Source organism: Martes martes (genome assembly GCF_963455335.1).
Source record: "Martes martes genome assembly, chromosome: 5".
Lineage (NCBI taxonomy): Eukaryota > Metazoa > Chordata > Mammalia > Carnivora > Mustelidae > Martes > Martes martes.
The window spans coordinates 124,179,080-124,206,602 of record NC_137892.1 but is presented as its reverse complement, the minus strand read 5'-3'; the positions used below and the strand labels follow the sequence as shown (position 1 = coordinate 124,206,602).

Sequence of the window (27,523 nt, the reverse complement as noted above, 5' to 3'; positions counted from 1 at the left end):
TAGCTTACACAAAGGCAATTTATTAACAGAAAACAGTAATTTGAGGAATCCTGTTCACAGACGGCGACCACGGCGACCCCCCTTCCTGCGGGTGCTATCGGAGGGGATGGGGGTGACATCCTCTGTAGGGAGAAGAAAAAACATCATTGCCTAGAGATGGATGTGTAAGAGTCCAGGGCTCCCTAAACCAGTGGTCTAACAGACCAACAGTGAATCCCGCTGCTCCCCACGTGAATCCTCAGTATGAAACACGTGGACATGGACTGCCCCATCTGCTGCTTCCTCAAAATTTCTGAGGTGGTCTGAACTCACTTTTCTGAAGGGAAAACCAGGGTTCAGAAAAGACACTCAGCTTACAAGATCAAAGAGGTGAGATATCCAATTTCTGACATCCAGCCCATGGACTCTCTAGCGGAAAGATTATTCTAAACAGGGGCAACTGAACACTACCTTCTTTTCAAAAGGTAAAAAGCTAAACCATTAACTAGACCAGGGGGTTAGTATATGATGCTACTACATGCAGAGAAACAGGGAAGGACTAATCCCTTCTTAGGAGTAAGGGGCCAGGAGATCACGGATGTGAGGGGGGCAGACACTACGCAGATGTAGGGGACTCGCCATGATTCTCAGCCACGGGACTTGCTGCTCCCTGCATTCATTTTTCACTGTTACAATGACTGGCATGCTCTAAAACTCAGTAGGAAAAAACCAAGTATGCGGACAGTCTTACAATTCAGGGGACAGACCACACAAAATGCCAACTCCCTTAAGAAACACTGAAAAGGACAGACAATTCATCTCCCATCAGTTCTACCAGCCAGTCTCGGGCCCTGCACACCAGGCAGTGTGGGGCAAAGGTTCAGAAATCAAATAGCGCTGTCAACATTCACATCAAGGTGACAGGGGTGCTCTGGAAGAAATTGTCGTATGATGCCTCTTGCACCCCCCATTAACTCTGGCACCCTAACTGCAAATAGGCCCCGGACCAGGCTCTGTATCCCACTGGGTACAACACAAGTTTTCTGGGGTCAATGATTCAAAGAAAATCCAAGTGGTAGCTAGAGGGAGGCACTTACCAATCCGCCCGATCTTCATTCCTGAGCGGGCAAGGGCTCTGAGGGCTGACTGGGCCCCAGGTCCAGGGGTCTTGGTTCTAGGGAAACGAGGACCTACATTAAGAAAAGCTTTGTCCAACTCATTTGGGGTTCTTTCTAGATTCCATAACCCTCTATAGTTCAGGAATCCGCAACTTTTCAGAAAGGACCAAAAAATAAGTATTTAAGGCTTAGTGGGCTACGTATGGTTTTTGTTGCATACTTTCTGGCCCATGCAGAGTTCAAGCTCTGTTCTTGCCTGCAGCGGGCTGTCCTTCTTGCCAAGGCTGTAATTTTTGGGGGGCAATCTGTCCATTTCCAGCCACTCCCCCACCCAAAACCAAGACACTAATATCTCTCCAGAGGACCACTTTGGTCTGCTGCCCACAAAGCATAAGTTTTTGTTTTTTTTTTAAGATTTTATGTATTTATTTGACAGACACAGATCACAACTAGGCAGAGAGGCAGGCAGAGAGAGAGAAGAGGGAAGCAGGCTCCCCGCTGAGCAGAGAACCCGATGCGGGACACTGAGGACACCCGGAACACTGAGATCATGACCTGAGCCAAAGGCACCCCAGCATAGGTTTTTTTTTTTTTAAAATATAAGCTATAGGGGTGCCTGGGTGGCTCAGTGGGTTAAAGCCTCTGCCTTCGGCTCAGGTCACGATCCCAGGGTCCTGGGATGGAGCCCCGCATCGGGCTCTCTGCTCAGCAGGGAGCCTGCTTCCTCCTCTCTCTCTGCCTGCCTCTCTGCCTACTTGTGATTTCTCTGTCAAATAAATAAATAAAATCTTAAAAAAAAAAAAGTTTAAAAAAATATATATAAGCTATATGCCCAATGTGAGGCTTGAACTCATGACTGAAGTTAAGAGTTTTGTGCTCTATCAACTGAGCCAGCCAGGTGCCCTGAAGCAGGAGTTATCTTAAAAACAAACAAACAAAACAAACAAAAAAAACCCCAATCTCTGGAGCACCTGGGTGGCTCGGTCAGTTACGCATCCAACTCAATTTCAGCTCAGGTCATGATCTCAGGGTCGTGCTGAGCAATGGAGTCTGCTTAAGATTCTCTCTCTCCCTCTGTACTGCTTCACCCCTGCCCACCTCTGCACTCACATTCTCTCATCAAAACAAAACCCCAATTTCATCAAGTCATTACTATTAAAAAGTTCTTATGCCCCCCCACCCCACTCTGGCCAAAGTCTAAATCCTTACTGCTTCCTCTAAGACCTGGCAGGAACTTGCTCCTGCCTATCTCTCTGATCATACCACATGCAACTCTCTCCCATAGATGTGCCAAATTCATTCCCACTCAAGACCTTTTCCCTGCAGTTGTATCTGGCTGGAATATTTTCCCCTCTGCCCTTCCTTCACTGGACCAACTCCTGGCGCATTTAGGTCTTAGATGAAATTAAACTTTATCACTAATTCCCATCCCTCACACTGTATTTGCTTCCCAGCATTTGCCACAAATGGAAAGCACAGGAACCCCTACTCCCGCTGTTTAGAGACAGACTGTCTTGGGGCACCTCAGTGGCTCAGTGGCTCAAAGCTTCTGCCTTCGGCTCAGGTCATGATCTCGGGGTCCTGGGATCGAGCCCCGCATTGGGCTCTCTGCTCAGTGGGGAGCCTGCTTCCTCCTCTCTGCCTGTCTCTCTGCCTACTTGTGGTCTCTGTCAAATAAATAAATAAAATCTTTAATAATAATAATAAAAATAATAATAAAATAAAGTCAGACTGTCCTACCAGTCTAGGCACCTCTCCACAGGAAGAGGAGAGGGTATAGTTATCCTTTTCCATCCTTCTTTCCTAGCACCTAGAACACAATACCTTGTATGCAGCTGAGTGCTCAATAAACAGTAAGCTGGGGGGGGGGGTAGAAGCAGTGGTGCAGCAGTTAACTACTGAATCTGAACACACTCATGAATCTTGTGCAAAGTCACAAGAGAAAAACCAAGCCTCAAATCTAAGTGCTCTGGCTCCCAAGCCCAGGGATCTCACCACCCAGCCCCTGCCTCATGTACCTATTTCCTCCTGTGGCCCGTAGTTTGATGTGGAGGGCAGTGATGCCCAGCTCCTTGCACCTCTGGGCTACATCCTGGGCAGCCAACATAGCAGCATAGGGAGAGGACTCATCTCGATCAGCCTTCACCTTCATTCCACCAGTCACACGGCAGATGGTTTCCCTGGGAACAAAAGCTCAGTGATTTCTCTTATCCACCAAGGACTGTGAATGCTTATCACATCCCTGCTGAGTAAATGGTGCCAGTCAGGTATGGCAGAGGATGAAGGTCCACCTGATGGGGCACGAAGACCCAAAGTAACTGAACACTGTATTAACAATATAAATTTACTTTTGCATTTAATCCTCCCAACTGTTCCAGGAGGCAGGCACAATTAACCTCACCACAAATATTATGAGAAAACCAAAGCTTCGAATTTGAGTGATTTCACGTGTCACAAAAAAACTGGCTAACAGCAGCCAGAACCTGTACATAGAGAGGACTTCCTGTCCACCCCCACTCCTACAAAATACCGAGACTGAAGGTTCAAGGATTATACTTTAAGGTCATTAAGGGCACAAAAATGTGTCTCTCTCTAACCAAAGTGCCTGGGAAATCCCAGTATTTGTGGCCGAACAACCAAATACATTTTCTTATCTGAACATTCTTTTTAATTCTTTCAAGAGACTCTTTATTTAAACTGCCACCCAGTTCCAGGGGCATTTCTTCCTCCAGACCTTACCAGTTTGGCCTGTGCCTCTTCACCCAAGTACTCACTTGCCAGAAAGATCGGTGACATGGACAAAAGTGTCATTGAAGGATGCAAAGATGTGGCAGACACCAAATACATTTTCTCCTTCCGCTACCTGAGGTCCAAGGCTGATGACCTGTTCTTCCTTCTTTTCCTTCCCCTTACGAGGTGCCATTTCTAAAAGAAGGAAAAAAATCCAATATTAGCAATGGACAAGGTTTCCACAGCCCCTTCTTCCCGGCTATTGAAGGAAATCTCCCAAGTTTTGCTCTTCTATGTCCTGTTTTCCTCTACCAAGTCTGTGAGATCTCATCCCCGCCTAAAACTCATTTCTCCCTGCATTTAGGGGCTTTCGATTGATGGGAAAATAAGCGAAGTACCTTGAGATAACCTTTTTCTGAATCCACCGAAAGCACAGCTCTTAGCACTTATACGAAAGGAGCCTAGAGTTCTAAGCAGATCATAAGTATCCTTCAAATTTTTACCAAATGGGCTCAAAAACTCGAAAAACACACTGGCTTAGGTCTCTGGAGACCTCCAAGTTCAACTGACTGCTCCGCAAACCTGGGCAAAGCCATTATCCCTGGGCTTTACTGCTGCCAATACATATCCTGAGGAATTCCTGATGATCTGTTTAGGATGACACGACAAGTCAGTTGCAGAACAGAGTGGAAAACCAAGTTAAGAGATTCCCTGTCTTATGGACATTGGGGAGAGTATGTGTTATGGTGAAGATGATACACAGACCTGTACCCCTGGGGCAAATACTACATTACATGTTAATAATAATAGAGATTCCCTGTCTACATCTCACAATACTTCCAATGCCAGGAAGTGTTTCTGGTCTCCTGGCCCCCAAGTACCATTTACTTGAGGTTAGGCTCAAAAACTTTAAGACCACATCCAAAAGGGTTAGTAGAAGGCTAAGGCCAAGAACCTACTTATGAACTGGTGACACCTGAAGACCCTTTATGGAAGGCACCTGCTGCCTGAACTCTGCACCAATTTCTTAGCTTAGAATTCAAAGGTCCCTTGGGGTACCTGGGTGGCTCAGTTGGCTAAGTGTCTGCCTTCAGTTCAGGTCATGATCGAGGCCCATGTTGGACTCCCTGCTCAAGCGGGGAGTCTGCTTCTCCCTCTCCCTTTCCCCCTGCTCATAGTCTCTCTCTCTCAAATAATTAAAATCTTAAAAAACAAAAAAAACAACTCAAGGGTCCCTTCCCACATATCCCTCTAGCTTCATCTCTCACTATATATCCTGTGCTCTACCAGATCCTTCCAAAAGCCAATTTAAATGCTATCTCCCACCCTCTGACGACTGATCTCCTGCTATCCTTCCACAACTCATTAAAACCAAATTCTTAAATTTTTACTAGAATCAAGCATTAAAGGCAATAAAAATCTCCTCTTGGAAGGCTAAGAGAAAAGCCCCATCCCAAAAACTCAATGTTAGTGAAACCAGGTAACTCTTATCTGACACAGCATACAATGGAAGTGCAATTACACAGTCACAGACTCTAGGGGAGGGAGACGCTAACAGGAGGAAAGCAGGTGAGGATAATAATGCGAAGACTAAGTAAGAAGAGGACCTACTTTCTGACCAAAGCCTCAGGCCTTCCAGTCCTCCTGAGACTCAAGAATCAGAACAGCTTCCTAACTCTTCCAGAAGACACTAAAAATAACGAGGGCTCCGATGACTTAGGCTGTACCCTTCCAGATGAAGACAAAACACAGCATTGCCTAGGTTTGTAAAGACAGTGGCAAAACCAAACCTAAAAACCAGTGTCCCAACCTCCCGCCCAGCACTCTCTACCCTGCGTCAAGATGCCTCTATTCCACGAATAACCACAATTCCAGACCCGGAAAAGTCCACATCTCCCAGTCCCTGGATCTCCCCGGTGCCTTCCTTATGTACAGTCCGGTGAGCGATCACAGTAAGTGCACAAGTGTAGGCCTTGGGTGTACGAAGTTAACTGTTCCTGAACTCAGATTAGACCCCACAGAGTAAGAACTGTAAGGAAGGTGCCAAGGGAACTCAAAGAAGAGTTTAAGTTCTGCCTAATGAAGCCCAGAAAGACTCCAGCAGATCTGAACTAAGCAGCATGAATACGGATGCCTGCGGTGACGGGTCCCTCAACAAATGCCCACGTGCCGTTTCCCCACCCTGTGTCGTGTCGCCCTGAAGTGGTGACGACAATGGTCCCTGGAGAACAGATTATAAACGCACAGCAAAGATGCTCAGCAAACACTGATGCACACTTCCCAGCCCCGACTCCAGGTTCGCGCGGCGCGCCCTAAGCGCCCAGTATTTGCAACGTGCCAGGCTTAGCAATCACCCAGACTTAGGCAGCACCAAACACAGGGCCGTTTCTCCTGATTCTCTCTCCGTGAATCCTCACTACAACCCTGTGGGATCGGAGCGACAGTTAATCTCATTTCCCAAACCAGGAAACCAACTGGGGATTAGGGGCCGGGCCCACGACCGCCCAAGAGCCTGGCGGAGTAGAGGCGAGGCCACATCACGCTCGGCCCCGCTCCTTCTCAACCAAGCTGTGCGGCCCCTTACATGTAGCGGTGGCGGCAGCGCGGAACCAGACCCTTCAGGTTCCTCCTCGGGGAAGACCGCCACCTTCCGAGACAAGGCACGCCCCTGACTCTGGGGTCGACCGGCCTCGCCCCTCGCCCACAACTGACTCGGCTTCCACCGAAACACCCCAGTCTCGCGTCCCCGACCCCGATGGGTGACCCCTGCCGCAAGATGCCGCTCGATTGTTCTCCCCCAGGCCTCCTACCTGCGCGTCTTCTCCAGACTCCGCTACCGGAAAGAGAGAGCGGGAGCAGGCGGGGCGACGGGACACGTTCGCGTCCCCGGAAGTGTACGTCCGAGGTCACGGAGCGAGGCCGGTTCCCGGAAGATGCCGGCTTTAGTGTTTCCAAGGAGTTGAAGAATCACCCTCGGCAAAGGCGGTTTACTTAAGAGAGCACCAAAGGAGACAAGGGCAGGGTGTCGCTGCGAGCAGGTCTGCCTCTGAGACTGCACGAAACAGCTTCATCTACTCAGTGAGGCGGGCCAGTGTGCAAAGATGGCGGCGGCCGCGGCTAGATGGACTTCCTGTAGCCTGACCCCGGGCCTGGTCAGCCCGGAGGTGGCAGCACTCCTCGTGGCGCGGAGGGCAATGACAACAACAACCGCGAACATCACAGATTTTGGTCTACTATGTACTGGGTAAAATACGAGTAAATTATTCAATATTTATTACATACTAGCTTGGACTGAGCAATTTATAGACGTTGCTTAATTTAATCTTCACAAAATTATCAAATAGATAGCTGGTTTGATTTCCCTTTTTACAGATAGGGGATGTTAACTGAAATCACACATTCGTGGCTGATTTGGAATTTTGACTTAAAAATCTATCCGTTTAAGAGCCACTTCCATATATCCCTCTAATATTGAAGGACCTTGAAGTGTTGGGATAGTGTATAGATGGAGATATGGGGACCGGCTGAGAAGTAGGTTGTGTGTGTGTGTGTGTGTGTGTGTGTGTGTGTGTGTACATAGATTTGTATATAAAGCCCATGTAGTGGACTGTATATATTGCATATATGTATGAAAGTTGTTGTTTTTTTTTTAACTTATTTATTTGACAGAGAGAGATCACAAGTAGGTGGAGAGGCAGGCAGAAAGAGAGAGGGGAACGCAGACTCCCCAGCTAGCAGAGAGCGGATGCGGGGCTTGATCCCAGGACCCGGGATCATGACACGAGCTGAAGGCAGAGGCTTTAACCCACTGAGCCACTCAAGCACCCCTGAAAGTTTTTTTTTTTTAAAGGCTACCTTTATTTCGTTGTAATTTTTTTTAAAGATTTTATTTATTTATTTGACAAACAGAGATCACAAGCAGGCAGAGGCAGGCAGAGAGAGAGAGGTGGAAGCAGGCTCCCCGCTGAGCAGAGAGCTTGATGCGTTCGGGGCTCGATCCCAGGACCCTGGAATCATGACCTGAGCTGAAGGCAGAGGCTTTAAACCACTGAGCCACCCAGGCGCCCCCTGAAAGTTCTTTTTAACAAGATGAGCGATTATACAGAATAACAGATCCCTTTCTTCTCTAGTATTGGTGCCACCTGAATAGATTTAGCTCAATTTAGGGAAGAACTTTTTTGAAAAGTACTGCTCCTTTTTCCTTTTACAAAAGTAATTAATTACAGAAAACCCATAAAATAGAAACATTCAGAAAGGAGAAAAAAGAAATGACAGTCTTACCCCCCTCAATTAACATCTTGGTATATGTCCTTTCCAAATATAATCTATGCAAATACATACAGAAGAGGCACTTTCTTTTTTTTTTAAGAAAAGAAAATAACTTTATAATATCTTTCTTTGATGCTTTTTAAAAAATCCGTGCTCAATATAAACAAACTACACAACAAAGGAAAACTTGTAGAAAAAAGTAAAAATCATCTCTACATTCTTTCTTCTAATGATACCATCATTATCAAATTATCATTATTGAGGTGGAGCATCATTCCAGAAAAAATTTCTATTATCTACGCCTATATTTTTATTATATAATACACAGCCTTAGGTAAATAAAATTGTATTCTGTATGTCATTTGGTAACTTTCTTTTATTCAACATTGTGTATATCTTCCCATAACAACTAGTAGGGATCTTCAACATTTCTTTACAAATATTTTATTTTATTTATTTATTTTAAAGGTTTTATTTATTTATTTGACAGGGAGAGAAAGCACAAGCAGGGGGAGCAGCAGACGGGGAGAGAGAAGCAGGCTCTCTGTTGAGCAGTGAGCCTGATGTGGGGCTTGATCCCAGGACCTTAAGATCATGACCTGAGCGGAAGGCAGACACTTAAGCGACTGAGTCACCCAGGTGCCTTCTTTACAAATATTTTTAATTTCATTTGTTATTTTGAATATTAAATGCATTCACAAAAATAAAAACTACAGATATGAAAAAAGTATCTACAAAGAAAATCCTCTCACTTCTGACCCCAGCAACCTAATCCTCTTCCTTGCAAGCAACCAGGAATAGCTGTACTGTATCATTTTTAACTACTGTTGAATATTCCTTTGTATAGATGACCCCTAATTTATTTAGCCAGTTCTCTGTTGTTGGGAACAGAATCTGTAAATGTACACAAAACCATCAAGAACACATTTGTGCTATTTTTTTCCTCAGGGTAGATTGCCAGAAGTCAAAAAGTATATATATTTGGAATTTTGATACATTTTGCTAAACTGCCCCTCAGGAAGTTCTTATCAATTTCCACTTTTGCTCAACTGAGAGACTAAATATGTCTCCTTGTATTGTATTTCTTCCATGGTTAGTAAGGTGAGATATCTCTTTATGGATTGTTTTGAGCATTTGCGTAATTTCTGCCAGTTGTCTATAGTCCTGAAAAGAAAGGGCTTTTTATTGTCTAGTAGTGAGTTCCTCAATAGAAGAGGTATGATAGCAACCCTAGGTTGCTAGAAGGGAGGAGAGTGGGGGATGGGGTAACTGGGTGATGGGCATTAAGGAAGGCATGTGATGTGATGAGCGCTGGGTATTCTATAAGACTGATGAATCACTGATCTCTACCTATGAAACTAATAGTACATTATAGGTTAATTAATTGAATTGAAATTAAAAAATAAATTTTCTTTCCTTTTATGAATTTCAAAAGTATTTGCATAGAATATTTGACAGTATTGTATTTAATTATTTTAACATCTATGTAGTTATGTATCTCAGCAAATGTTTGCATACTTTACCTCAAAAAAAAGAAAAGAAGAAAAGGTGTGATAGTAGAGACTGAAGCAGTGTGGAGTGAGTTCTTGCTTTGGGTAAGAACTTTTTTAAACACACAGACCTCAGTGAGGGAAGATTTCATGAAGGGAGCAATGTCTTGATCTTACAACTGAAGGTAATCCATACAGTCACCTCAGAACATATTTTTTTTACAGGCACCTGTCTGGCTCAGTCAGTAGAGCATGGAACTCTTAATCTCAGGGTCATGAGTTCCAAGCCCCATGGTGGGCATAAAGCTTACTTAAAAAAAAAATTAAGGCAAATATTTTAAAAAGAACATTTTTTATAGGGAAGTCTTATTTTCTTTTTTTTAAATAATTTTTAAAATTTTTAAAATTTTATTTTATTTATTTTTAAGATTTTATTTATTTACGTGACAGACAGAGATCACAAGTAGGCAGAGAGGCGGGCAGAGAAAGAGGAGGAAGCAGGCTCCCTGTTGAGCAGAGAGCCCAAGGTGGGGCTCGATCCCAGGACCCTGAGATCATGACCTGAGCCAAAGGCAGAGGCTTTAACCCACTGAGCCACCCAGGAGCCCCAGGAAGTCTTATTTTCATATCAGAAATCAGTAGTTACTGCTTTCAAACTCTAATTTGATTATTTAGTCAACATATTTATTATTCCTACAAAGAGTTATTAGTTGTGAATCCCTGGGAAAAAATTGTAATCTCTCTGCACTTTGGTTTTCTCACCTGTAAAATAGGGTAATAACTATTTTTGAACATGCATATTGAAACATGTGTCTCCACTGGGCAGTTGTTTTGTGCCAAACTCTGAAATATGATAATATGACATTTAAGCTAAGACTTAAAAACAAAGCAGGAGTTAGCTAAATGAAGGTGGAAAGAATGATCTGGACAGGGAGAACAGTTTATGCAAAGGACCTGAGGTAGGAAGGCACTTGGAGCGTTCAAGGGTTTAAAAACATGGCCAGTACGTTTGAGGTATTATGTTCGAGGGAAGAGGAATGGGAGATCATGGGAGGAATGGTGGGAGCCACTTCCTGCTGTGTCTTACTTCTCTGTTGCCTTGCCTGCCTTCCCCATCATACCCCACCCCATGCACCATCAACACTGTAAACACAGGGAGTATGTTTTCCATGACTTCTCATACTTTATTCATTCATTCAATAAATACTTACTGAGCCCGTAGTATGTGTCTCGCTCTGTTTTAGATACGTGGGGTACATTTGTGATCAAAATAGATAATGATCCTTACCTTCTTGGGGCTATATTCTGGCAGAAGGGCGGACATAATATTATTTAGTAAATTTCTATTATGTTAGAAGGTAATCGATCAGTTACTATGGAAAGAAGAAAAAGTTGAGTGGGGTAAAGGATATTGCGGGTCGGGGGCTTCCCAGGGAAGGGGTGGGGTCATGTGACAAAATTAAATTGAGAGCACAAGGTAGTCTTGTTGAGAGATTTGAGCAGAAGTGGGAGGCAGAAAAAGGAGCAAGTATTGCCAATATCTAAGGAAAGATTATAACAAGCAGAGGGAAGAGCATGTGCAAAGGCCCACAGATAGGAGTACCACTGGCATATTCTAGGAACAGTAAGGAGGCCAGTGTGGCTGGAGTAGAATGAGGGAGAGAAGATGGGTGGGACACGAGAAGATGCGGTGATGAGAGCTAATAGCTGGTGTGGGCAGATCATGTAGGCTTTTAGGTCTTGGAGGGACTTTGGCTTTTACTCTGAATGGAGCCATCAGAGGGTTTTGAGCAAAGGAGTGACAGAATCTGACTTATGTTTTTACTACTACTATATTTATTTGACACAGAGAGAGAGATCACAAGTAGGCAGAGAGGCAGGCAGAGGGAGGGGGGAAGCAGGCTCCCCACCAAGCAGAGAGCCCAACGCAGGGCTCGATCCCAGGACCCTGAGACCACGACTCGAGCTGAAGGCAGAGGCTTAACCCACTGAGCCACCCAGGCGCCCCCTGACTTATGTTTTAATTAGATCATGCAGATGCTCTGTGGAGAATAGATTCTCGGTGGGGGTGAGAGTGAGGGGCTAACATAGAAGGAGGGGTTTCAGTGTAAAGGGGAGAGATACTGGTAGCTGAGACCAAGGGGGCTTCAGTGAGGGCAAAAAGAAGCGATCAAAATTTCACTATGTCTCCGAAGTAGATCTAACAGGATTTCTTGATAGATTAGACATGAGGCACATGAGAAAGAGAATGGTCAAAGATGATTCCAGCATTTATGGCCGGAGGAACTGGAAAGATGGCATTGCCATGAGCTAGGATGGAGAAGGCTGGAAATGAAGGAGAGTTTGGGGTGAAGATCAGATGTTCAGTCATACACCTGAGTTTAAGGTGTTTAGTGAACATCCAAGTGGAGAAACCAAGGAGGTTTTGGGGATAGATGAGTCTGGAATCGAGGAGAGGGGTCTTCAGCATCTAGACGGTATTTTGAAATCATGAGTCTCTTGGTGACCATTGAGGGGCTAGTGCAATTGGAGAAGAGGTCCAGGGACTGAGCACTGGAGCGTGGGGGTAAGAGAAAGAGATAGCCAAGGAAAAAGAAGCTGGGAACAGTGAGATGGTTGAAAAACCAAGAGGGGTGTGTCCAGGAAGCCAAACGAAGAAAGGGAACGGGGCCGCTATGCTGAAGCACCCAAAGGCAGACGTAAGGGAGGCTAGAATGTGCATGGATGCCGCAACATGGAGGGTGGTGGGGACCTGGACAAGAGCAGTTTCAGGGTACGTGTGTATTGGGGAAAGCTTGAACGGAGTCGATTTAAGACAGAAATGAAGGTAACGTGTGAAAAGGACAGGATGAGAGAATGAGGAAATGAGAACTAGAGGTTCTATTGTTTTTTCTTTTTAAAGGTTGTATCAGTAACAGATGTTTGGACACTGATGGGAATGGTCTAGTACCGTGAAAATTTGATGAAGGCACTGTGTCTTTGAGCAGACGAGATTTGGTGGGCTTTAGTGCCTGCAGGGAGGAATTGACTTGAGGTAGGGGTGTGGGTATCTCATCTGTGTAAATGGGGGAGAAGGGAGGTATGCAGGGTAAGCACATGCGGGGAGGAGCTCCAGAGTAGTCTCGTGAGGGGAGTAGCATGAGGCTGGGTGGGGGGATAGGGAAGGTTGGAGGTGAGGGAAGTCTTGAAGGGGTCACCGAGATCTAGGGCACTAGGGGGTAATTCTGGGGCAGCACGAAGGGCACACTTGAGGTTAGTGGTTGGTGTTTTCCATAGCCACGATCAGCTGCATGGGTGCAGCCATGGAATAACAGAGCTTTGGATTACACCAGAGCCGTGGTTTTGTCAAGGGAAGAGAACTTGAGAGGGGGGCAGGAGAACGGGGGTGAGTGCACAGGAGCAAGGATCATGACAGAGCATGACATTGAAGCTGGATGACTGACATCGTGAGAGCATCAGGGGGCCTAAGGGACACCATAATGACTGTGGGGGCAATGGGTCAGCGGTCCTGATGGGGCAAGGGGACAGCTGTAGTCAGTTACCGGCTGATACTTTGGGCTGGAGGTCAGGGGCTGAAGGGCAGGGGATTGAGACGCTGGTGGAAAGAGGAGTTGCAGGCATTGGTAATGACCATGGGAGTGAGTGGCTCTTCGCAGAGAGGAGCAGATCAACGGACCAGAGGCCAGCATGATGGCAGCATCATCCGTGGGAATCCTGAGAGGACCAAGAACTAAAACAGGGATAGACAGATGGAGAGGGATACCGAGCCCAGGGGAAAGGCCTTAAGGATGGGGGCAGGGGCGCCTGGGTGGCTCAGTCCTTAAGAGTCTGCCCTCGGCTCAGGTCATGATCCCAGGGTCTTGGGATCGAGCCCTGTATGGGGCTCCCTGCTCTGCGGGAAGCCTGCTTCTATCCCCCACCCCCCACCCCGCCTGATCTCTCTCGATGTCTTTCTCTCTGTCCAATAAATAAATAAAATCTTTAAAAAAAAAAAAGGGATGGAGGCAGGATGGGACCCAGGGGTTGGGAGATGTCTTCGTTGAGGTGAAGTAAGGCATATTAGCTACACATGACCAAATTAAACACTGGGGTCCTTTGTGTCCATGTCGGGGGGAGGGTGGAGAATGGCCTGGAAATAACAATGAGGAGTAGGAGGACAACATGCTCAGACCCTATGGTTCCTCCCCCCACCTCCACAGGCTGAGGAAGAGAAAGGGGAAGCCACGGGGAGGCGTGCAGGGAGATCTTGGAGGCGGGGTTGGGGGGCAGATTTCCTAGGACGGGAAAGTCCAGAGAAGAGACGGAGAGAGAGAAAGTCCCATTGGTGATGGTCTGGAATTCCTGAGGGCAGACTTCCAGAAGGCTTTGAGGAACTGAAGGGGAGTCGAAGGCGGGGAACCCTGGAGGGGCTGCCAGGGCCGCACCGGGGACAGGAGTGCCAGAGACAAGGGAGGCCCAGGTGGGGGGCGGGTGGTCAAGGCAGCAGAGTTTCGTGACTGAGCCCAGCAGCCGCGGGGGTGGACAACAGGAGCGACGTGAGTTCCTGTGTTAATGGAATACTTATAGCACGTCAGACCCTGTCCCAAGCCGGGTGCGGGTGTCCCCCCCGTGGAGCCCTTGCCATCGCCCTAGGAGGCAGAACTGCTTTAGTCCCCTCATTTACAACTGAGCAAACAAGTAAGCAGTCAGCAGCCGTCCGTGGTGGTGCAGGGACGCAAGCCCAGGCGATCTGACTCCAGAACCCGACATTTCAAATCTCAGATCTAGGGGTTTTCTAAACATCTGTTGGGTGGGTAAATGAAGAACAGGGAGTTCATCTGACAAACCCACACCCAGCCCTTTGCTGGGCCCTCAAGCCCAGCCTGGAATGCCCCAAACTTGTGTTGTTCAGCAGTAGGTCATACCCTCATTGGCTCACGGCTTCTATCCTCTGCTCCTCTTGGAGGCAAGTTTTGTGAAGGGGAGCAAGGGAAACATGGGAAGAAGAAGCTGTGGCCCAGAGAGGGTGAGTGAGTTCACCACAGACACGCAGCCAGGAGTCAGAGACCAACGGAGGCCCAGTGGGCACTGGGATTGGAGATGGGGCCTGGCCTGAAGCAGCACCCTGAGTCCTTCCCGGAAACCCCCAGTGCCCATCCTCCACAGGCTGTGAGCCGCTGCTTCCGAGGCTCCTAGGACTCACTCACAGCTTGAGTGTATGGGCCCCGGGACCTCTGAAACCTTACCCTGCAGAGGGAAGCATGACAGGGCCTCTGTCAAGGTCTTTGCTGAATGAGGGATCTGGGCAAGAAGCCTGGTGTATATATGTGGAGTAGGCTTAGTAATAGGATGGGAGGGTGCCTGGGGGGCAACAGAGGGCAGACCTAGCTGGGCCAGGGGTGTCAGTAGGGGCTCAGGGTCTGCCAGGACAGGGAGAAGAGGATGGGGGAGAATTCCCAGGCTGAGAAAAGAGCCTGTGGGAAGGTCTTGAGTCTGTAGAAAACATGGACCATTTAGGATCATTCATGGAGAAGTTCTGTGTGGCTGGAGGGTACGTAATCGTGGGAAGTGGGCTCCCAGATCCGGAACGAGAGACTAAAGACCTGGACGGGCAGCCCCTGGGTTTGCTCCTAGGCCCTGCTCTGCCCTCAGAGGGCAATCAAGGCAGCGATGGGAACAGGGGCTGAGAATGCCTGCTCCCACCCGAGCTCCCCAATAGATGGCGCCCGATCCCCACACTGGGGGGGAGGCCAGGCCTTGGCTGAGGCTGGCGGCGTGAGGGTGGGCCCGGGATGCTCCTGTGCTGGGGACCTGCTCTGCAGTTTCCGAGCCCAGAAGTTGGCTGGGGAGTGTGAGTGTGAGTCTGTGTGTGTGCCCTTCAGTCGGGACATCCCCCTGGGACATGGTTGTGAGGTGGCTTTGGCATACATTCTCTCTTTGTGCCTCCTCTCACCCCCAAGAGCTCAGATTTTTATCCTTACTTCCCAGAGAGGAAGCCAAGACTGAAGAAGGCCAGGGACGTGCCTAAGGTGAGATGGCCACCAGGCCTCCCAGATCTGAATCTTGGCTTCTGCATGTCCCCACGCCACAGGACCGGCTTCCAGAGGACCTGCTCAGGGTCGCAGGTCCTCTGGGAAAAGCAAGGCCCAACGGGGTGGTGGTAGCAGGACACAGATTCTGGGGCATTTACCCATTCAGGATGCTTGTGGAGTGCCTACTACGTGCCAGGCCCTGTGCCAGACATTGGGGGACCATAAGGCAATGGATAATGCAGACCCAAAGGCGGAATCTAGGAGTGGAACCAGCCAGACGATGCATGAATACACTGGCCCAGTGCTCTGAAGGAAACAGGCTGACTCAGGCTCGAGAAGGCCACAGGGCTGGGCGCATTCTCTTGGAGGGCAGTGGGGACCAGACTCTCAGACCTGAAAGAAAAGAAGGCAAACAGCCAGAGGGTGTAGCTAGTGCAAGGGCTGCCCAGGCAGAGAAGAGCCTGAGGGACTGCCTGGAGGAGGGGGCAGGCAAAGAGTGGGGAAAAGAGGTAAGATTATCCAGAAGGCCAGGAGCCTTGTGGGCCGTGGAGAGAGGGTGCCCTGGGAAGGCAGTGAGGAGCCTGAAGCAGGGTGTGGCATGTTCTGATTTGTGTATTTCAAAGTTCACTCTGGTTTTGTTGGAGAATCAGGTAGAGGTGGTCATGCAGGTGAGAGATGGGAGCTCAGAGCATGATAGTAGCTGTGGGGATGGGAAGACCAAATCCAGATTTGGGAGATACTTTGGAAGTAGTATCTGTAGGATTTTGAGCAGTGGGTGGATAGCGGGGCCATTTATCAACGTGGTGGAGCCTGGGAGAGGTCATGATCTGAGTGGAGGGTGGGAAGCTCAGGCCCTGTTATTTTTGGAGCTAGCTGTAGGACCTCCCAGCAGAAAGATGAGGCAGGCAGCTGAGGCTCACTGGAAAGGTCAGCGCTGCTGCTTCTAGATTGTTTTAATGCCGAGGGATTGGGGGAGGTCACCCAGCCCACAGTCCAGGTGGCTCCCGCACGGAAGGTAGCTGTAGATGCGCAGGGGAGCCCGGCTGAGGTCAGTCACAGCTGCGGGAATGGGGAGGCCTCTCTGAGGATGCCAGAGACCAGGACCGGGTGGCCCTGAGCCTTGTGGAGGAGCTGGACACGCGGACACTCTCTTTGTCCAGTTAGAGTCGCCTCGGTGGCACTTCCCCCACTGCCATCTGGCAGGGCCCAGAGATGAGACCCTGGGGTGGGGGTGGGGAGGCCAGCCTCAGGGATGAGCTGTAATTTCAGCTGGGGGCTGGGTTTCTCGATTTCAGGGCCACCTGGTGTGAAGTTCCTCTTTCTGTCACCTCCCCACACCTGGCTCCGCTGCCAGTCCCTCCTCCCCAGCGACAGCTCCTCAGCTTGCTTCCCACCTGGAAAGGCATTGAGTCAGGTGGCACAGCATGGGGGGCGTGGGGAGGGGTAATTGGAGGGGTCTGCCAAGTTTAATTAGTGGTTGTGAGGCCCTGGAAACTGCATCTGAGGGCACACCACCCCCACCCCCGGACTTTCATCTTCAAAACCTCCCCACCAGCCTGGATGAAAGGGCCAGGGAGGGGCCAGGTATTAATAGTAATTATTAGTTTCACTAATAAAGAGAAGAAACAGGATTATCACCAAGCCTAACTTGTTCTCCCCTCTTTGTCTACCTCTTCTCTCCTTCCTCTGGCTCTCTGTCTCTGTTCTTTCCTCTTTTCCTCCCTCTCCCTCTTTCTCTTTTTATCCAGGCCTTGGCATTTCTATGTGTCCTTGTTTCCAGGTCTCAGGATCCTGCCCCTCTGGGTCTCATTGGATCTTTGTGTTGGGATGTCTGGGGCACCAGGATATTTGGGGAGCACCCCTGTGCTTGTCTGGGTTGCAGAAGGAGGGTAGGAGAAGGGGTATGTGTGTGTGTGCGCACGTGTGTCTGAGTGTGTGTCTGTGTGTGTGTATTAGGGTGTCTATGTCCATTCATTCACTGTTTTACAAATAGTTATTGAATACCTACTAGGTGCCAGGCATTGGACTGGGCCCCAGGGATTCAATGCTGAACAGGACAGACTTGGGTCCTGCCCATGGAGCCAACATCTGAGGGGGGAAGAGGGACAATAAACAGTGAACTGAGAAGTATGTGCGAGGTCACAGATTGTGACACACACTGGGAAGGGATAAACAAATGGACCAGGGAGGTGGCATTCCGGCTGAGACCTGATCGGTGAGAAGGACTCAGTTATGAGACAAGATCAGGAAAAGGGTCTGCAGCAGGGAGAATGAGCTTTATAAAAGTCCTGAGGTGGGAAAGAGCTTGGAATGTTCAGGGGTGAGAGAGGAGGGTAAAGTGGCCTTGTGTCAGGAGCGGGGAGCTGGATTTAGGAGGGGTGAGCTGAGCTGGGGTGGGGCGGGCACGTGGGCTTGCCCATTGTTTGTTTGTTTGTTTGTTTGTTTTAAAGATTTTATTTATTTATTTGATAGAGATCACAAGTAGGCAGAGAGGCAGGCAGAGAGAGAGAGAGAGAGAGGAGGAAGCAGGCTCCCTGCTGAGCAGAGAGCCCGATGCGGGGCTCGATCCCAGGACCCTGAGATCATGACCTGAGCCGAAGGCAGAGGCTTTAACCCACTGAGCCACACAGGCGCCCCTGGGCTTGCCCTTTGTACACTCACACCCCCCTGTGCATGCACACCGGGCCCCACCCCTGCTTGAAAGCTCCACTGTCACCGTCTTGAAATTCTTAATTTCTGAACAAGAGGTTCTGCATCTTCATTTTGCACTGGCCCGATCAATTGTGTAGCTATTCCTGGTTGGGGAGGTTGGCAAAATAAGTATGTGTCTGTGTGTAGAAAGATAAGGGCCACTTGACTGGTGTTTGGTGAAGGAAACAGAAGAGAAGAGAGGGAGGAAGGGAGGGAGGGAGGGACAGAGGAAGGATAGAAGGAAGGGAGGAAGGAAGGAAGGAATCTGTGTGCGCACACGTGGGAGCTCATCTGTGAGGCTGTCCCAGGGCCACAGTGGCTGAGATCAGGGCTCCTGTTACGTGTGGAGGGCTCACACATAGGTGTGGCCCCAGCATGCCCCAACGTCCCGAGGCACCTGCTACCTTTCCCAGGACCTGTCCCCCAAGGGGCTCCCAGGAGCTATGTGTCCCAGGCCCGAAGCGGCACCATGAACAGGGAGTGAGGCCAGGCTCGGCCCGGCCCCACTTTGGGAAACAGGATGTCTCCTCTACTTCCGGTGGAGGCAGCCCTGTCTCGCCTGCCCACTTTGAGACTTTGGAACCAGACAGACATGAGTTCAAGTGTGACTTCGACACTCTGCCTAGTGGTGGCCAAGAACTGAACTTTGAGCAGGCAATGTGCTTCTCTGAGCCTCAGTTTCTTCATCTGTAAAATGGGGGTCACTACTTGAAAGCGTTGAAGAGATTATAAGAGAAGAGCTCTTGGCCGAGTCAGCTTGGTAAACACTGGCGATAGTAGTTATGATTACCATACAGCCTCTGGAGCCTTGGGTAAACATTTGCTTCTGCCTCTATACGTCTGCGTAATCGTGGATAGGCACCTAATCCTCCTGGGCCTCAGTTTCCTCCTCTCTTAAATAGGAGTGATAACCATCTAACCCATCTCTAAGCACAGCGGTCAGGACAGAACCACGTGATCATCGTGAAGCTTCTCTGTATACCGATGCCTGCACGTGTGCCTGTTGGCCCATTCCCGACCCATTTGAGGGCAGGTTTTGTACAAACCTGCTCACCTGGAGAGACATGCACCCCTGGGTTTTTGGCATAACGTAAAACTCCGTCCCTGGACTCCCAGACCGGAGTTACTGAGTTCATGCTGGGAAGTCTGCCTGACAGTGAACCTCAAGTTCAAGGTCCGCATTGGGCAAAGAGGAAGGTCACAAAGCAGCAGCAGTGGTGGGGGAGGATGAGCTGAGGCAGGACAAAGGAGGTGGAGCCCAAACCCCATGGCCTTGCTTCCTGCCTCCCTCTGGGCAGCAAGCCCGCTGGGAAGCTATGAGAATTTGTCTCTGACAAAGGGCCTGGGGAACAGTTTTGGGGTGGGCCAACCCCCACTTCATCTCCCACGTACACTCCCAGCAGCTGATTTGCAGAGGCCTCCAAAACTCATGGGGTGCCCTGAGCAGCACCAGCACCAGCCAGGGAAAGAGAGTCCCTCCTCCAGAGGAGTCCTGGTCAGGGGAACCTGAAAAAGAGAGTCAAAGGACCCTTGGCCATTCCTGAGTAAAGACTGTGAGCTCTGGGTCCATGCCTAGGGGTGGCCACCAACCAGCAAGTTGACCTTGGGACTATTTAGCTGCTCTATGCCTCAGTTTCCCCATCTAGAACACATCACACCTTCTCAGTGCTGCTGGGAGAACTGAGCGCTCTAAGGTCCTCAGCCAAACCTGACACACAGTGAGTGCTTAAGCAACATTGGCTGTTACCATATTCTCTAAAATGTGAGGCCACCCAGGGAGTTGTGACCGTCTGTTAGATATCCTGATAGACTAATTCAAAGCCCTCCTCTATATTTTGCTGTATTTTGGGCTGGCAACCATCCTTCATTCGTTTATTCAGTAAATATTTATGGAGTATATTTATGGCAGCAAACAGTGGCAGATGGGGGGGGGGACCCAGGACTGATTGGTTCCTGGAGGGGCATTTGAGCGAGAACTAACATTTATTCAGCAGGAAACATGGGCACAGTTTCTGTGCACTCAGGTTGCTGTGAGCCCGGAGATGGGCCTTCGCCAGTGGATAGCAGAGAGAGAATCACAGACTCAAGGTCACGCGGCAGCACTGGGATTCAAATCCCAGCTCACCGCACTCTAAAGTTTGTGCTTTTCCAAATCTAGATTCCAGGTCTACCTTCCTGCTGCCCCTCCCCTCAACACCTGGCCCTGCCCGGGCTTTGGCAAAGCCGCATCCCTAGGGGCCAAAGGCTGGGCTGTTTTCTGTCACCCTCTGCAGGAGGATCTTTGTCATTTCCTCCCTGGTTCTCCTGACCAGGCAGAACAACCTTGGGACTTTCCTCAGAGGGGAAACCCGGCCTGGAAGCAGCCCATGGAAAATGTGGCTGTGGGTGACTCCTACTGTTTGTCTCCACAGAGCGTCTGGGTGCCGGGGCGGGGTTCGGGGGGGTGGGTGGGTGGAGCAAGGTGGGAGGCTGCCTGGATGGGTGCTGAACCAATGATTCCCCAGTGGCCAAGACCCAGTCCCTCTCTGGCTCTGTTGCCTGAGACAGATCATGGCTTCACTTTGGGCCTCAGTTTCCCCACCTATAGAAAATGGGACAGTAAGGGCACCTGGGTGGCTCAGTTGGTTAAGTGTCTGCCTTCGGCTCAGTTCGTGATCCCAGGGTGCTGGGATCCAGCCCCGTGTAGGGGTCCCTGCTCAGTGGGGAATCTGCTTCTCCCTCTCCCTCTGCCTCCTGCCATGACAGCTTTCCGCCTTGACTTTCCCCACAGGTGGAGACAGGAGAGGGAGTTTGGGAGTAGGAAGAGGAACCCTGTGGCTAACCAGAAGGCATCCTCCTGGCAGAGCACATCACTTGCCTTAAGCCTAGATTAGGAAACCCTTTCTGCTCTCCTCCTTCAGTTTCCCCATCTGCACAATTTAAGGCATATATCACATGACCTCAGAGAGCCCTCCTGGGTCTCCTAGCCCTAGACAGTAGGTTTCTGACTTCTGCCCTCCCCGGGGCTCCCAGCTCCAGCCTCCAGCAAATGAAGACCAGTTCCACCCTCACTGGCCTCCATCTGGGGTTTCAACCACACTTTTAGCTCCATCTGCTACAGTAGTCCCCAGATGCTCTCCAGAGTGGACAGAAGAGAAGGGAGGGAGGCAGGGGCATGCCCCCTCCCCCAGAAGATTCAAAGGCAGGAGGTTCACTTCCAGGCTTGTGCGCATGGATGGAGAGGTGATGAGACCAAGAGATGGCTGGTGAGGCAGCTCTGCATAGAGCAGCCAGCTCCCTGGGCACACGGGCACGTCCACTCCCCTCTTCCACTGGCTGGGCCAGATGGAGGGGGCAGCCGAGGGGAGGGCTCCTTGCCCGGCCCCCCCGGGACTCTGCAGGGGCCTGGATTTCTTTCCACACATGTAGGGGGGAAGCCTTATCCACAAGACTTGGGGAAACATTTCCATCTGGTGGAATCACTATTGTAACATTATAGAACCATAGTACACTGCAGAATTCTAGAATCTTGGATGCATAGCATCCTGGAGTTTTAGAAAAATGAGGCATTGATTTTGGGTCTCTAAACTGCTGTCTGGCACTGTAACCACTAGTCATGTGTGGCTAGTGAGTGCTTGAAATATGACTAGTCCGAACTGAGATATGCTGTCAATGTAAACTAACTATGGATTTTGAAGATTTCATACAAAAAAAGAATTTAAAATATCTCATTGATAGTTTCTTTATATTAGCTGCATGCCAAAATGCTAATAGTTTGGGTATATTGAGCTAAATAAGATATGTTGCTAAAATTAATTTCACTTGTTTCTTTGTATTTTTTTAAAATGTGGCTAGTAGAAAACTTAAAATTCAGTGAGTGGCTTGCATTATATGTCTAATAGAGCTGTTCTAGAACCTAAGAATCACATTAAAAAATCTCAGAATCTGGGGTGCCTGGGCGGCTCAGTCAGTTAAGCATCCAACTCTTGATTTCAGTTTAGGTCACAATCTCAGGGTCGTGGGTTCAATTCCCACGGTCAACAAGGCGTCTGCTTGAGATTCTCTCTGTCTCCTTCTGCCCCTCCCTGCCCTTGCTCACATGTTCTCTGAGTGAATGAATGAATGAATGAATGAATAAAACCTTTTTTCAAATCTCAGAATCATGAAATTGTGACATTTCAGAACCTTAAAGTGGTAGAATTTTAGAACCAGATTTCCAGATCTTTACATCATTGACTTTGACTCTTAGTAACTCTCAGAGCCTTGAAGAATCTGAGAAGAATCCTGGTCTTTCTCCCACCTAATATAGGAATGCTTCTATCCTACCCTGAGTGGTGCTGACACGCTTCTGCCTACCCCTTCCCTGGCAGAAAGTTCACTGGAGCCAAGGCTGCTGGGCTTCTTGAATGCTCAGTTTCTTCACGTTGGATGGAATCTACCTCCTGCCCTTTTCTCCACCCTTGAGATCGGTTCCCAGAGCACTTTCCAGGGCTTGCTGGTCAGGTCCCCATGAAAGGTTGGGATTCCAGGTCCTGTCCCTCCCCCTTCCCAGGCTGCTGTCCTCCAGGCTGCAGGGCCTACCCTGACAGCTGTTCCTAAAGGTGGGCTTCAAACACCCCCAGGCGGGGACCCTCAGCTCCAGATGACCCTCTCTGCTTCCCCACCCCTCATCAGAACTGGTCCTGGGGCCCCAATAACAGAAGAGGGGGAGTCCTTCCAGCCTATCCCAATTTGTAGATTACCCTGTCCACCTGGTTAATTGGCCTGTAGCTCATGGTCTCCACCCTGCCCTATTTCCAGCTCCAGGTAGGTGGGAAACAGGTGACTGTAGGTATGGGAACATGGGATGGCACAAGAATCAGGGGGTTGATTTAGAGTGCCCCAAATATGCTTGGAAAGTGCTTTCAATCTTAAGGGACTCTTAGAGGAGGAAGGAAGAGCCTCCCCCCTCCCGCCCCCCAATAGAATCAGGAATTCCAAGGCAGGACTAAGTGCCAGTGACTCAGAGGGCCTCATCAATACAGAAGAAGAAAAGCCGAGGTCAGTCAGGGAAGGCTTCCTGGAGGAGGTGGGACTTAAAGGAAGAGGTGGGAGTTGGAGTTGTGAAGAGGTAGAGATGAGGGCATTCTGGGCAGAGGGATGCTGGGCAGACATGGCTTGTGCTCAGGCCTTGAGGGGCCCAGGCTGCCTGGAGCAGAGGGATCAGAGGTGGGAGGGCTATGAGGGTGGGTCCTCGGGCCAAGGGCAGCCTGCGAGTCAGCCTCTGGGGACATGTGTATACCACAGAGAGCAAAGCAACTCCAAAGAGCCATAGGCGAACGTTGCAGAAAGTCACAGAAACAACCTTAGCTGCACACGGCCTGGTGCGGCAGCTTCCTGGTATCTCATTTACCCTATGAAGTCAATATAACTATCCCCGTTCTACAAATAAACAATGAGAGGCTAGTTAAATGACAGTGAGAGGAGGCTGACCTGGGATTCCAACACAGGTCAGTCTGGCTCCGAAGCTCTTCAGCACCGGAAGGAGGGTGGTGGGTGGGGGTACCTGGGGCGGGGGGGCACGGTGTATGATTGTGAATGAGTGGGACTGTGTGCAAGTGTGCGCAGTGGGGGGACGTGGGGGAAGGCATCCCTGCATCTCCCTCACTCTTGCCTCTCTTTGCCCGGCCGCCTTTCAGAACAGACCCAGCCCGGGCAGGTGAGTGTGAAGAGGGGCCTCGGAAAGATACACCTTCTACGCTTGTTGGTGCAGACAGCCCCAGACAAGAGTCTGACCACCATGCCAGGCATCGAGCCAACTTCCCGCCCCCGCCCCACCTCCCCATGCCGGCACGTTTGCAGGGGCCCGGGAATGGTAGCTACACTCCATCCCGGGAGACCTTGCCTTGCTGGTGCCCCTTCCTGCTTCTGCTGCACATAGAGTGTGGGGCAACGGGGAAGGCTGCGGGGCTGGGTCTTCCCCAGGTGGTCCTAGCTCTACCACGTCACTGCCCCTCCCTCGGCCACAGTTTCTCCATTTCTGGAAGGAGGCGGATCAATCGGATGGGCTCAGAAGTCATAAACTAAGATGTCAAAGGGGCCCATAATGCAAATGAACAAAGTGGGCTGGGCATGTGTATGGAGTGGTGGGGACCAAGGAAAATGGGACAGCAGCCTCCAAACCAGGTGACCCAGCTGCAGGGTTGCAGGGAGCAGCTACTGGGACCCTGAGCCTCAGTTTCTTCAACTAAAGAACGGACATGGTAATGCTTAACCCTCCCCCCCACCCCCACTCCCCGGGGTGGCGAGAATAAATTAGGATAATTGTTGGGAATCTTGTGGAGAAATGCTCCCCCTCCCCACTTTTGATTAAAGCAATCTTTTGGTTTGAGTGATGTTAGAAGTATTTAGCTCCAGGGGATCAAGTGAAGAGAACTGAAGAATGAGGAGGCCAGAGAGTGGAGGAGTGGATGAGAAATGGGGCCTCGGGGTAAGGGCAAGGCCAGGCAGAGCACCTCTGACCAGCAGCAGAGAAGTCTGGGAAAGAACAGTCCCTCCAGGCCCTTGGCACCTGCCATCTTGATGGCGGCTGAGCCTTCCACTCGGCTGGCAGGGCATGAACTCAGCGCGGGACCCTGCCCTGCCCTCAGGGGACTTTGAGCCTTTGCAGTGACATCATTTAGAGACCACAAGTCTTTGCGTGTTTTTCTTTCACCAGGTTGTAATTGGTGCATCACAATGAACACAGTAAAAAGGGAAATTAAGTGATTTACATTTGTTTGCAGAAGCCATTACCGCCTGGTGTGGGCATTGTGAAGGTGTTTGTTCACCCTCCTGGGTTGTTCTATCTGTTCTATGAGCCAGACGAACCCTCCAGGGACTTGGAAGCCTGCGGGCAGGTGGTCTGCAGGTCCTGGGTAGCGACCGGTGCGGCCTTTTTGCCCCCCTGTGGACATCTTCTCCAGGTTAGCTAAATCTCCATTTTCTCATCTGCAAGATGGGAGTGAAAAATCTCTACCATGTCCACCTCCCAGGACTGCTGCGTGGTCCCCAGGACTTGGTTTTCAGAATGTCTCCCAAACAAAGGAAAAGTACTTCATTTGAAAGGGACTGTGCTAGGTGAGCCATGGGCCAGTGGCCGCTCTAGAAAGTGAGGGATGGTCTGGGGAAGGCGTGACACGTGTCTTTAAGTTCTGCCTGAATCAGGAAAGAAACCTGGCCCTGGAGGTGGGAGTGCTCTGGAAACCAGCTGCAAGTACTCTTCAAACAGCTGCACCAACACAGCACCAGCAGCTGTGATTAAAGTGGGTTTACAGCGGGGGAAGGATGGGAGTTTAACGCCTGGAAGTGAGGGGAGGGAGCACAGAACCTAGGTGGTCTTGGACAATGTGGGGGCTCGTGGCACCTGTGGGTGGTTAGTGACACTCAGTCTTTGGTTGGATGGCCCTGGATTGGAAATCTCTGCCACTCCTGTCCAGGTGACCTGGGGGAAGGTGCTTCACCTTTCTGAGCTTCAGGCTGCCTGGGTTGCTGAGTAACAAACAGAAAGCTGGTGGCATGCACCAGAACGTGTAATTAATTTCTCCTATCCCCACCTCAGACAATCTTTGCTTGGTTTCCAGAACATTTTAGATCCATTGCCCATCTGAAGCATGGATAATCTGCCCATTTCACAGATTTTCTCCTTTATTTGTTTAAGAGATTATCAGGATCTGCCAGGAAGAACTCAACTATGTGTGTTTGTGTGCACACGCACGTGTGTGTGTGTGTGTGTGAGAGAGAGAGAGAGAGAGAGAGAGGAGGGAGAGGGAGGAAACTGTTACACCATGTGGTCAATGCTGTAATTACGGTGGCTGTATTCTCCAAACCACAAATCAGGTCACGTGGTGGGACAGAGGCTATTTTCTGCCTCCACTGAAGTCCAAACATGAAATCACATGTAGTTACACATTCATTGAATCACCTTTTATTTTTTTAAAGAAGCAAATGACATGGAATTTGGATTGTCCTTGACAAATCCCACTACAGTCCTAGAAAATCACTAAAGCCATGACGGGGGCCGGTAAAGAGCCCGTGCAGGAACAGGAAGAATTCCTGGGGGAGCTGCTGCTTAAGAGGAGCCTTGAAGGCTGAGTAAGAGGTCTCTGGACAGAGGAAGAGGAGTGGAGGCCCGAATGCCCTTAGGACAGGACCTACCTCCCTTCCCACTCTGAAGACAGCCCTGCTAGGAACTGGGGATGCTGGCTACAGTCAGCAACTGTGTCTGTTTTTAGTTACTTTGCACTTTTTGTTGTTTCAAAGACCTCTGGTGGGGGGAGGGGAACAAAATTGTAACAACACAAGACTATTGCGTTGACTTGTCCTCTTTGCAGTGGACTGTGCATTCCTCCTGGGCAGGAGCCACCTCTGTCTTGTTCATCTCTGTGTCCCTCCGCTTGGCCTCCCCACTAAGAATGGGATGAGGAAGACTACAGGAGAGGTACTAAAAAAATGTCAAATAGGGGCACCTGCGTGGCTCAGTCGGTTAAGCATCTGACTCTTGATTTCGGCTCAAGTCTTGATCTCAAGGTGGTGACAGCAAGTCCTGCCTCTGGCTCCCGGAGTCTGCTTGAGATTCTCTCCCTCTCCCTTTGCTCCTCCCCTACACTCCTCCCTCCCCACCTCCCACTTTCCAGGGCACAGTGCCCTATTCCTCTAAAAAAAAAAAAAGTGGAATAAATAAATGAACAAAGTACCATTGATGAGCATTTCGTAGGTGGACAGTATGTATCTGGTGCTAAATGCTAAATTTCATTTCCTCTGTTTCGTTCACCAATGTGTGCAAGTTGCCTACCCTGTGCCTTGGGCTGAGCAGAGCCATGGGGCTCAGTGGTGTCCAGACAAACGAGGGCCTGCCCACACAGAGCTTACACTCTAGGGGGAGAGATGGGCAGGGGACAAGTAGCTAAGGGGATGAAGAGGGGATGTGGCATGTAGACCAGGAAGACTGGTCTGGATTAGGGGCGTAGGGAAAGCCCCAGGAAGAAAGGAAATTTAGCCTGAAATCTAAAAGATCACAATTAACACTTAACTAACACTTGTATATGCCGGTCATCCTGGAACAGAGACAACCCTGAGGGCTTGACATTTTTAACTCATTTAATTCCCCCCCCCCCAACTACAATACTATTATTGTCCCTATTTTAGAGATAAGGAAGCTGAGCACAGAAACTTTGACAAACAGGCCCAAGGTCACACAGCTTGTACGTGGAAAGGGCAGCATTCAAAGCCAGCTGTC

General features: G+C 49.6%; 1 protein-coding gene across 1 annotated transcript; it reads right to left on the bottom strand.

Annotated features, from left to right (window-relative positions):
- RPS14 (ribosomal protein S14) lies at positions 1 to 6,922 on the bottom strand. The gene is made up of 5 exons (XM_080804407.1): positions 6,638 to 6,922; positions 3,872 to 4,022; positions 3,116 to 3,277; positions 1,077 to 1,153; positions 1 to 122 (listed from the first exon to the last, which is right to left on the bottom strand). Exons 2-5 carry the CDS (start codon positions 4,018 to 4,020, stop codon positions 55 to 57), a joined length of 456 nt encoding a protein of 151 aa, XP_080660533.1. The 5' UTR covers positions 4,021 to 4,022; positions 6,638 to 6,922; the 3' UTR covers positions 1 to 54.
- Between the last annotated feature and the right edge of the window lie 20,601 nt (positions 6,923 to 27,523).

Coding starts and splice junctions, on each gene's coding strand:
- RPS14 (XM_080804407.1), bottom strand. CDS start 4,020: ATGGCACCTCGTAAGGGGAAGGAAAAGAAGGAAGAACAGGTCATCAGC. Junction 1,154..3,115: donor CGGGCCACAGGAGGAAATAG/GTACATGAGGCA, acceptor TCGTTTCCCTAG/AACCAAGACCCCTGGACCTG. Junction 123..1,076: donor AATGAAGATCGGGCGGATTG/GTAAGTGCCTCC, acceptor TTCTCCCTACAG/AGGATGTCACCCCCATCCCC.